At 37.3% G+C, this 11,769-nt stretch overlaps 1 protein-coding gene across 1 annotated transcript in view; it reads left to right on the forward strand.

Moving 5' to 3' along the window:
• The window catches only part of LOC114650763 (interleukin-1 receptor type 2), a 49,290-nt gene extending 37,951 nt beyond the window's left edge, over nt 1–11,339 (forward strand). Inside the window, exons 10-13 of the mRNA XM_028800599.2 lie at nt 316–451; nt 4,369–4,514; nt 8,105–8,234; nt 10,680–11,339. Coding sequence (XP_028656432.2) covers nt 316–451; nt 4,369–4,514; nt 8,105–8,232 — 410 coding nt within the window. The 3' untranslated portion in view covers nt 8,233–8,234; nt 10,680–11,339. The remainder of the gene's footprint in view (nt 1–315; nt 452–4,368; nt 4,515–8,104; nt 8,235–10,679) is intronic.
• Nucleotides 11,340–11,769: the final 430 nt, after the last annotated feature.

Genomic DNA, 11,769 nt, shown 5'->3' on the forward strand with positions numbered 1-11,769 from the left:
AAATGAGAATGATCCTCTCCTTCAGGATGTTTCCTGCAGAATATTGGGCAAGAAAATTGAGTAATCTGTAAATCTTCATGTCTAGTCTATAGTACTGTACAATAATATTAGTTTGAACCAAAACTTTGAAAAGTGTCACACACTTCCATCTTTGTGGCTTCTCTTTCTCTTTTGTGTTTACCTAAGGTGAGGTTGTATTTTTATGAATGTTACACATCATAAAAATAATAGTAACCTGTTAAGACATACCCACCTTCATTCATCTGTAAATTAGGTCACTTCACTATTTGTTCTTCCTCTTTACAACACCTTCAGGTTCCAGTCTGATTATTCCTTGTAAAGTTTCCACTCAACCTCAGACAACATCAGCAACAAAAGTCGCATGGTCTGCCAACGGCGTAATTATTGAAGACTCTTATGATGACAAGCGGATCTTTCAAGGACCACAATTGTGAGTTGATTTAAAAAAAAAAATGGCCACATTTTATTAAAATGAGACTCACTCCAAAATAATTATTTTTTAAATCTGGGTAAAAAACAAATATTGTGAATGTGAATGATTAGATAAATAACAAAATATATCTATTTTGGAAATGGTTTTAGAGCAAAGTTGTACAAGATTTTCAAATACAAAATATTGGTGTTGAGGTTTAAATGATCAATTGATACTGTACCTAGCAGCATAGCTAATTTAAATTCCTATTTATCAATTCTGTGTCCTAAATCCATTTTTTTCACGACATTATATTGGGCTCATCAAACATAAAAGTGGTCTCAAGTACAATTTCATAGTCACACTTTCTCATATTAGGTTTAACATGCACATCTCTGCAATGTGGGAGCAAACTGAAAGCCTCAAAGAAAACCCACATTACCAGGATGAGAAGGAGAAAACCTCACGCAGATATCCACTAGGAATTAGACTAAAGTCCCAGGTGCTGTGAGGCTACCATGCCAGCATGATCACCCTACTTTAAATATTCAGTTAGGTCCATAAATATTTGGACAGAGACAACTTTTTTCTAATTTTGGTTCTGTACATTACCACAATGAATTTTAAATGAAACATCTCAGATGCAGTTGAAGTGCAGACTTTCAGCTTTAATTCAGTGGGGTGAACAAAACGATTGCATAAAAATGTGAGGCAACTAAAGCATTTTTTTTAACACAATCCCTTCATTTCAAGGGGCTCAATAGTAATTGGAAAAATTAAATAACTGGAAATAAAATGTTCATTTCTAATACTTGGTTGAAAACCCTTTGCTGGCAATGACAGCCTGAAGTCTTGAACTCCTGGACATCACCAGATGCTGGGTTTCCTCCTTTTTAATGCTCTGCCAGGCCTTTACTGCAGCGGCTTTCAGTTGCTGTTTGTTTGTGGGCCTTTCTGTCTGAAGTTTAGTCTTCAACAAGTGAAATGCATGCTCAGTTGGGTTAAGATCAGGTGACTGACTTGGCCATTCAAGAATTTTCCACTTCTTTGCTTTAATAAACTCCTGGGTTGCTTTGGCTGTATGTTTTGGGTCATTGTCCATCTGTATCATGAAACGCCGTCCAATCAATTTGACTGCATTTAGCTGGATTTGAGCAGACAGTATGTCTCTGAACACCTCAGAATTCATTCAGCTGCTTCTGTCCTGTGTCACATCATCAATAAACACTAGTGTCCCAGTGCCACTGGCAGCCATGCACGCCCAAGCCATCACACTGCCTCCACGGTGTTTTACAGATGATGTGGTATGCTTTGGATAATGAGCTGTTCCACGCCTTCTCCATTCTTTTTTCTTGCCATCATTCTGGTAGAGGTTGATCTTGGTTTCATCTGTCCAAAGAATGTTTTTCCAGAACTGTGCTGGCTTGTTTAGATGTTCTTTAGCAAAGTCCAATCTAGCCTTTCTATTCTTGAGGCTTATGAGTGGCTTGCACCTTGCAGTGGTGCACCCTCTGTATTTACTTTCATGCAGTCTTTTCTTTATGGTAGACTTGGATATCGATACGCCTACCCCCTGGAGAGTGTTGTTCACTTGGTTGGCTGTTGTGAAGGGGTTTCTCTTCACCATGGAAATGATTCTGTGATCATCCACCACTGTTGTCTTCCATGGACGTCCAGGTCTTTTTGCGTTGCTGAGTTCACCGGTGCTTGCTTTCTTTCTCAGGATGTACCAAACTGTAGATTTTGCCACTCGTAATATTGTAGGAATTTCTCGAATGGGTTTTTTTTCTGTTTTTGCAGCTTAAGGATGGCTTCTTTCACCTGCATGGAGAGCCCCTTTGACCGCATGTTGTCTGTTCACAGCAAAATCTTCCACATGCAAGCACCACACCTCAAATCAACTCCAGGCCTTTTATTTGCTTAATTGATAATGACATAATGACAGACTTGCCCACACCTGCCCATGAAATAGCCTTTGAGTCAATTGTCCAATTACTTTTGAGCCCCTGAAATGAAGGGATTGTGTTAAACAAATGCTTTAGTTGCCTCACATTTTTATGCAATTGTTTTGTTCACCCCACTGAATTAAAGCTGAAAGTCTGCACTTCAACTGCATCTGTGTTGTTTCATTTAAAATTCATTGTGGTAATGTACAGAACCAAAATTAGAAAAACGTTGTCTCTGTTCAAATATTTATGGACCTAACTGTATAACAGTTTGCTAAGTAACAGACCACATTAATCATATAACCTCAGATAAAAAGTCTCACAAACTTATTTGACATTGCCAAGCAACTGCAAAAAAGAAAATTACAAAATATTAACCCTTTCGGCCCTGGATTTTCTATTTTTATGGGAAAAATGATTTTGTGAGATATTCTACCTTTGGGGTGTCTAGGAAGCTCAAAAATGAAAATACAAAAAATTATCACCATTATTATACAATTCCACTTGTTTTACTTCCGTGTTTTGCGGACTGTATGCCAGTCTCTCCAGTCTGTACTAATAGTAGCACGCCTGGTTCCAATGGCTGCAAACATACCTGTGCTTTACAAAAACGGCTACATATATACAGTATGTACTAGTAATAGGATGACAGGGCCAAAAGGGTTCATTTATAAATCAGGCAAGTGAAGGTAACTCAAAACAGAATCCGTTCCATCAGGCGCTGACATACACACACTTTTGCTTATGGATAGTGCTCATCAATCAGATAAGTCCAAACAAACAAAGATTTTAACAAAACAGGATGTTAATGCTTTGATTTGTGTGGGAAGAATAGGTAGTGCTGCTGGCACACAGCTTTAGAAGCCTTGATTAACGGTGAGGATGGACAGGCGTCCCAAAGGGGATGGAGGATGATTCATAATAAAGCAAAATGGACAGACAGGCTCTGGGAACAGTAACCCTTACCCAGCTGGGAGGCCAAAATAACAGAAGGACCTTCATTCCTTGATACACACTATATGGCAGCATCCCTGGGTTAGGATTCCTGCACAGACACCCATAGGGCATGCTGTAGTCCCGTGGAGTAACCCTGATGTGTTCTGTGTAAGCCGCAAGGGAGAACTGCCGGGATTACTAATCCCTGTTTTCTGGGACTTTCGTTTGACCCAGAAGTACTTTCAGCAGGTTAGGTCCTAGCACTGGAAGTGCTCCTGGGTCATAGATACAAGAAGCCACTCAACCTCATCAGGCGAGTTGGAGACGGGAGACGGGAGGCTTAGGACGACACTTGCATGGAGGGAAAAGAGTAGGACAGAGAAGGAGGAAAAATGTTTAATGTTATGGTGTGCTGTACAGAGGATTCTAGAAGGGCCTGGAAAGGTGCTGGAAAGAATTAAATCATTGTATTTGAACCTGTGACTGTGTGTATGTCAGCTGTGTCCAGGGTTTGGGGCTCAGTGACATCCCTCTCTTTCACATCAGCTACCCTGAATGGGGTAAGCGGATCACAAAATTGAGTGATTGATTTATTCATAGTCGGAAATGAGTTGAAAGCATTACCAGTTCAGGAATGGGGTAATCTGCGTGTGTCTGAAAAACGTTTTCCTATGGTCAAGTGGTCACAAACAATTTATAAAGCACAGAGGATAGTTTCAATAATCCATCCATCCATTTTCCAACCCGCTGAATCCGAACACAGGGTCACGGGGGTCTGCTGGAGCCAATCCCAGCCAACACAGGGCACAAGGCAGGGAACCAATCCTGGGCAGGGTGCCAAACCACCGCAGAGTTTCAATAATTGATATATTAATTGTCTTTCATTGACAATGTGATTTACAAAGCAACTAACAAGAAAATCAAACAATACAAGTGAATTCCTGTTCTTTAAATTAGTAACAAGGACAGTCATTTTGTATATCTTTGCTAGTTAAAATGTCTTTTGTTTTTAACTTACTTTTTTAACATACTTGCCTATTTCTTTGTTGTCAGCATATCATCAAACAATGGAGACAGCTATGTGGAAATTGACCTCATTTTTGATGAAGTGCGAGAGGAAGATACCAACACTGAGTTTAAATGTATTGCAGTGAATTTTGCAGGCTCTGACGAAACTGTTGTTCACATCAAATTGGAAGGTGAGAAGACTCTTTTCAGAGAGAGACAGGCCTTTCTCACTTTTCTAATAATGTGTAACTACCTGTTGCATGTGGTTGAAATCCTCCATCTCTGTCTTCTGACGTCTGATTTTCCTCCAAGTCATTTAGAGACGAGCAAAATGATGTGGTTTTTTGTGTTTACCCGTCTTTGTCTGTTATGTAATTTGGCAAACAAAACCTCAGACTCCGCACAAAACATAATACTGCATATATAACTGAAAACCATCTGACAGGCCAAAAAGAGGAACAGCTGTTTGACAGTGGTTTTCATCACGTGTAACTTGTGTTCAGGCTGCTGGGAGAATGGCAGGCTAATGGCAGAATTGAGGCTTTGGCATTTAAAGCGTTAACAGTGGCTGAAAGTCAACATGACCATCCGTCTCCATTGTACATTTGATTCACTCTTGATAATATGATATGCTTGATTCAGGGAGTGGACATTTGTACGGCTATTTTAATGGAACATTAAAATTGTCATCACGAAGGTCTGGTTCCCATCAGAAACGTAGTCTGATATCAACTCCAGCTTTCAGTATTCTGGGGCACTTAAAATAAACTTCAGATAAATATGTTACCAACACATGGCATAAGGAAAATGAGAATGGCCTATACTGCTTTTATAATTGGTAAAACTGGCATAAAATCAGCAAAATGTTGCCTTCATCTCTAGTTAGTATTATCTTTCATTATTGTAAAAGTATGTGATAGAATCCCTTTATGCTTTACTCTGCTGTTTCTTCTGTGATCACAGACAGATTTGAAAACGTTTTCCTGCTGTCGGGACAGAAGACATAACAACCTTTATATCAGTAAACTGGCTACATTTCACATCACTGTCAGAATCCTATGTTTTATGGAAATACTAAAAAGATAAATGTGGCTAAATACTACATATACTGTATAAATTACTACCTTTATGGAAAAATGTAAATTTAGAACATCAGACAATGAATTTTAAATCTGTCCTGCAAGACAGTCCAAATGTCCTCCCCCAAATTTGAACAAGTGCCCACTCCAGTATCGCCATTCAGTGCAAGGTTTAGGTGTTTTGGCCTTTTGTACTTTATTTAGGGAGACTTTATTATCCCAGACAGAAATTTATTTGATGGTGTTAGCAGCTTTAGGTCAATATATACAGACACACATGGAGGTAGGACATGTTTAGTTTCAATTTTGTCGCCTTCACATAGTAATGGAATTTTTATTTTCTATTATGAATGAAGCAGGAAGTCATTATGTCACAACTACAATAAAGTTATAATCAAATTGTCCCACTGGGAGTTATTGCTGCCTTTATGTGCTGTTTGGAGTTTCCAGACTTACCATTTGTGATGTCTGACGGTTAACATGAAGTTCAAATAAATATTTGTTCTAATTTGTTTGTGTAAAAAAGCTAAAGCAAAATCAAATTAGCATTCATTTCAACTGCTTGAAATTTACATTTCATTTCTTCTGGTACAATGCAACCACAAAAATGTCTTTTCTGGTTGACCTGGTTATCATTTTTTTTTTATTATTTGAAGTGAGATGTGGTGAAACGGAAATATTACTTTGCAAATCATCAAATTTGGGTTATTTGTGAGTTGTCGCACTGGCAGCTACCACTCCAAAGATATTCTTCACATTAGTTTCCCACTGTAGCTTTTGAACACAGCATTTCCTATCCAACCCAAATGTGTTGCCTTTCACATATTAGAACACATTGAATTTCCGCTTCTATTTTTTGATTCTGTAGCTAATAAATGGAATTACAGTATCATTCAAACACCTCCTTTTTACCTGGCATATAATTATGAATATGTGATTTAGTCTGCACACTATGATGGTGGTGCACCTCCTATTTGATAACAGCAAAGCAGATGACACTGAGCATTTGCTGAGTGGTTCCCATACATTAGTTAACATGGAGGGTATGCAGAGTGGATGGAAGCTGTGATAGCCAGTGGGCTATTTGGCTTACAAGAGAGTCAATAAAGAGTGTGATGTGTCTGTAGTTACTAAGTGGCAGCCATGAAATCACTACCACAGGAAACTGGTGACACAATGTTCTTATACACTGAAATGGGAGTGAACCGAATAATTTAATGAGATGGAAGAATGAAAAGTACACCATGTACAGAAATTATTCAGCAGCAACCATGTATTTAATAACATGGAAAAATAAGCAGAGCACTCAGCTGGTGTTGACTGACTCAATGCTCTTGTACTAGCGCAGTGTGTTAATGAAGTACAGGCAAGCAGAAAGGTCTTCCAGGGAGTGGTAGAGCCTTAGATATGTTTCTTTTGATCACTTTTTAGTTTTCATTTACTGGGGAATTCAGGACTGTAGTGAACTTTAGAGATTTTCCAGGCTTGTTCCTATTTATTACAGGCAGGTATGTTTCTGAGCAAAGTGCATTTTCTCTCCTAAGGGCGGTGGTCCATTCAGGCCAGAAGTGAAATCTAAAAATCAACTGCCTGATAGCAAATTCAAGAAAAAAAGTAGCTGTGCCCTGTAGTGAACCAAACCAGGTTAAGAATATGGATGACTGGATACACTGAATCAAAGAAAACATGATGGAAATATTTTTTGATTTGACGCTTTGTTAATCTCCAAGGGGAAATTTGCCCCTTGAGCAATTTTCAGATTAAGGGTTTTACTCAAGGATCCCAACAGAGTAGGATCTCTTCTAGCAGTAGCAGGATTTGAACTGGCAGCCATCCAGATACCAGCGCAGATCCTCAGCCTCAGAGCTACTACTCCACCCAGCATGCATTACAGTACAACATATACAGTGCTGCCTGCAAGTGTTGCCATTAATAATTCAATTGCTAATTAAAGACCACTCAGAACTTGTAGTTTATTTTAATAATTATTAACTTTAGTATTGCATTTTGAATGATAGTGCACCCTATTCTGTAAATGAAATGAACCATTAAAATCAGTTACAGAAATCCAGATAATTGCACTGCATTGGCTGTTGTTAAAATGTTTTATTATTATACATTAACTGTTTTCAGATAATCTCAGCACATACTGCTACTCTATGCAAGTAAACAAATAAATATGATATTTATTCATGATTATTGTGGATGCAACTAGAAATTGAACAGAAATCTAACACTTAAAACTCTGTGCACCATTTTGTGGACAGAAAAATGGCAGTAAACACAATATGTGAGTGTCACTAAAATATGACACAGAAAATGCAGCATACGTTTAAGTCTGAAGAATGGAGACTGTCAAGACTGTACGATTGTTTCCCTGCTATACGGTAAAAACAGAACATGACTAAGGTTGGCAGCAGTTGATTTTAAACCAAACTTTGGATGTTTTCATCTGTAATGTTATAAACAAACCCCTCTATAAAAGCTATTTTGTTATTTGGAAAATGATACTTAAATCTCTTCTTATTTTATAGCCAAATAACTTGTAAAAAAAAAAAAAAAAAAAATATTTGGCAGCCACTGGGAAGTTACAATAATCATTTGTCTGAACATTTTAGAAACATTAGCTAATACAAAAGTTAAAATGTCATTTAGCCATTTATTTAGCACATTTATTTATTTATTTTTTATTATTTTGCCAGATGTCACCCTAACATGGCTTTTTGTTGGATCCATTGGGGCATTTTGTTTTCTCACTGTGGTGTGCATATTTTTGTGGAATATTCTTAAGCCCACCACTAAAAAAGAATACACCTTAACACAATCCTAAAGGTAAGTCTTTTTAATCTACGAAATGTCAGCAACCAAAAACATTTTTAAACAAAAATAGATAATCATCATTTCGTTTAAGTATTTTCTGAGTAAAGTTTAAATATAACTGAGTGCTCTAGTTGCAATGTGTCACCCAGGGTAGGTCACACCTCTTTTTTTCTTGCAAATATTTATAACAGAAAAAGGATTAATTATCAAAAAAGTATTAATAATAACAGAGAAGGCTATACTGTACAGAGTATTGGAGTCTTGCATTATACCACAGATAGGAGGACACACACACTCCCCTCTGAGTCTGATTCTACAATTGATGGATTTGCGCCCTAACTATCTTGTATGGTGGCTTGTCCACCTGCCTACCTGGCCATTGATCTGGTAAATGCCCTCCTGCTCCTTCTGTTAGCCTTCTGCCCTTGCTCTGTACTTTCTTCTTCCAGCCATTGTGGTCCTTGTGACATTCAGCTCTCCTGGCTCCAGGCTCACTGACTCAACCAACATTAAAATTACTTCCCAAATGTTGATCTTTGATGGCTCATGAGACCTAAAAGAGAGTTTCATTTAATAATCAACTTTGTCACAGAAGTTTCTCCTAAAATTCCTTAAGATAAATAGCTTTAGACAAAAATTAGACATGAGATAAATTTGAGAATTTGGTTTGAAAAACATGTTTTTTTCTATTCTTGTTTGAATCTCTTTCAAGACTTCATACTGTTTTACTTGGACCATATATTACTGAGTACACAACACAAATAATTTCAAATTGCAAAAAAAAATTTAAGACAATACTTGGAAAATCTGAGCCCATTGTGTAATGTTTTGGAGATCTCTGCTGAAACTCAAGAAAAGACACTTATGGGTGTTTGGTCACAGGAAAAATAAAATCTGAGAAGCAGAAGATAAAAGAAAATATCTCCATTTTAAGTCTTTCTGATTTCATTGTTGTATAGGAGAAACCTAAAAGGGATGTTAAGGAGATGGCAGAAATGGTTTAGAGATCTCTTAATGCCATCCCTCTAGAACTCATCCCTCTAGAACTCCTTAAGTGTTTCCCCTGGTGTCACTGCCATTCTTGACCAATTTTTTCTTAAGGGGTCAGGCCAGCTCCTGGTCACCAATCTATGAAAGAAAGCAGAAGACAGCCACATAAAGTATCAGCTAATGAGTCTCTCTGCTGCCACCTGTTTGATTTAATGTTGCCGCTCCGTCTTTCATCCATATCCACAGACACGCACCATCAGGACATGTTACAGGAGACTTCCATGTTCTGTTCAGTAGTTTCTATTTTTACAACTCCAAACCGCAAACCTACTTTCAGGAACACTTTGATAATCATTTTAAAAGAAAGACAGGTTGAATCGCCTGTAAAGATAGTTCTTTCAACTTAAATGAGTGTTGTATTATATCTCATTCAACATGAATCCAAATGGCAAATTTGATGGCACTTGATTCATATCATAAGTCAATAAGTAAAGTTCTGAATGAGTGCAAGCCCCCATTTTATCTGCTCTTATACTGAATATTAATACCGTAGACAATCTTCAAAGAGTCTCAAGCACAATTAAAAGATATGTATACAGTATAGTTTCAAACCACTTTCAAACATAGGCTATCAAACATTGCCTTTTCATTTTATTTGGACTTTATTCTGACAGTTAGGTCTTAAATATGCCTATACTTCATGACATTTTCGTCAGCTTAGAATTTGTTTTACTCTTCTAAAAGAGCTAGAGTAGATTTAATTAGCACAGATCATGAAGAGTTAATTGCAGATGGTTAGCTCTCTGACTGAATACAAAATGTGGAAACTGAATTTTTCCTTCATTCCAACCAAAAAAAAAAAAAAATAAAACTGGAAAGCTAAAAATAAACATTAGCTGCACATTATCTGCCATAAGATAACAAGGCCATGAGAAACTTCATTACGGCTGACAGATCTCAGACAAATGGAGTTATTAATATCATGCAATTAATATATATTAGCAACCACTTTGTCAAAGTGAACAGCACCCTAATTACTTGTACATGACCGAGAGGCAAAAAAGGTCAGGTGGGGAATCAACTCCAGGAGATACAGTATGAACTGCTGAAATAGCTAAAATTAAATGTAGCTAGTTGAATTATTTTATTTAGTTCAACAGATTGAATATTGTGTTTTGTGTACCATTAGAGGATTGCTGAATAATGCAACCATGAATATGACAAAGCAAGTAGAGATAATGAATGTACAATTGTATAAATAATGTGATACTGTGAGATTAGAGCAGTGTCAAATAGATTGACTTTGTTGAAAATCACAGCCTGAAGCATGCTAAATATGAGTATTTAAAAAATAAAATGGAAATAAGAAAAATGTTGTAACCCTTTCTAACATCCAATGGCTTTTCTTCAGCCACAACAGTTACAATGTGTGTTTTATCTAATACATTGCTTTTCTTTTTCTTTTAGATCTTTTTATAAGCTGTTACCTTAGCATAGCACAAGATGATAACTTTATTCTGACTGGTGACATCAGAACTCTGATCTGCATTACCTTTTGAGATGATCTGCATCCCTTTCATCTATAGCATTGGCAGGTTTTTACTTTTTAAAACAGTGCTAACATAGACAGGTCTGTAAACACCCAAAGGTCACAAGAAAAGTGCCTTCACGCAATTGTCCTGACTGCAATTCTTTTTCATGAATCAACTATGATGTAAAGGTTAATGGTTTCTTCATTATTACAGTGTACTAGTTTGTCCCATTTTAGGAGGAGAGAATGCACCTCTCAGCTAAGGAAAATGCTGCTTCCAATACAACAGGAATATTCAGCATTGCTGTTTAAGTATGGAGAAATAAAATGAAGAAGGCACAACTGAAACATCAAATGTTATGAAGAAAGCATATCCACTAGCCCATCTCTGTTCAGATACTGTGATCACAGTCTTGAGAGGAATTGTTGAAGACTACTAAGTCTCATTCCACACCTCCTGTGTCTCATGGCTGTCTGCCACAGGAAACCCTTGAATAATACAAAATCTGGGCATGTGAAATATACCAAATAAACTATTCATTCGCTTCATTTATTGGCGGACCTACATTTTTGGGGCCCTGAAGCCTGAACTGTTATGGGGGTCTAGGTAACCTCTGTTATCTTCTTAAGTGGGGATGTTCCAGGACAGATTCACTACAATTTTTTTTTTATTTAATCTAACCACTATATATTAGATTTTGGTTAAAATTGCTGTGCTGGATTGTCTCACATATTACTGTCACTGGTGTGAATAAAAAATTCTCATGCCTTATACCTTTTAAATTATGGGGGTATGAAAATTGAAGTCGCTTCTGGGGTTCTTAGGGGCCCGTAAGCTTAAACTTCACTAGTTTCATGGTAGGCCCATCCTGACTTCATTTCCTTCACCAGAATCAAATTACTGGTAAGATCAGGGTTCAGAACTCTTAACCTGACCTACAAATCTGTGTAGGTTTGCTTGCATGCTTATCTTTCTGTCTTTCATGCATTCGGCCTACTTATTGTTCCTTTTCTATCCACATGCTA

The sequence above is a fragment of the Erpetoichthys calabaricus genome, chromosome 4 (genome assembly GCF_900747795.2).
Source record: "Erpetoichthys calabaricus chromosome 4, fErpCal1.3, whole genome shotgun sequence".
NCBI classification, from domain to species: Eukaryota; Metazoa; Chordata; class Cladistia; order Polypteriformes; family Polypteridae; genus Erpetoichthys; species Erpetoichthys calabaricus.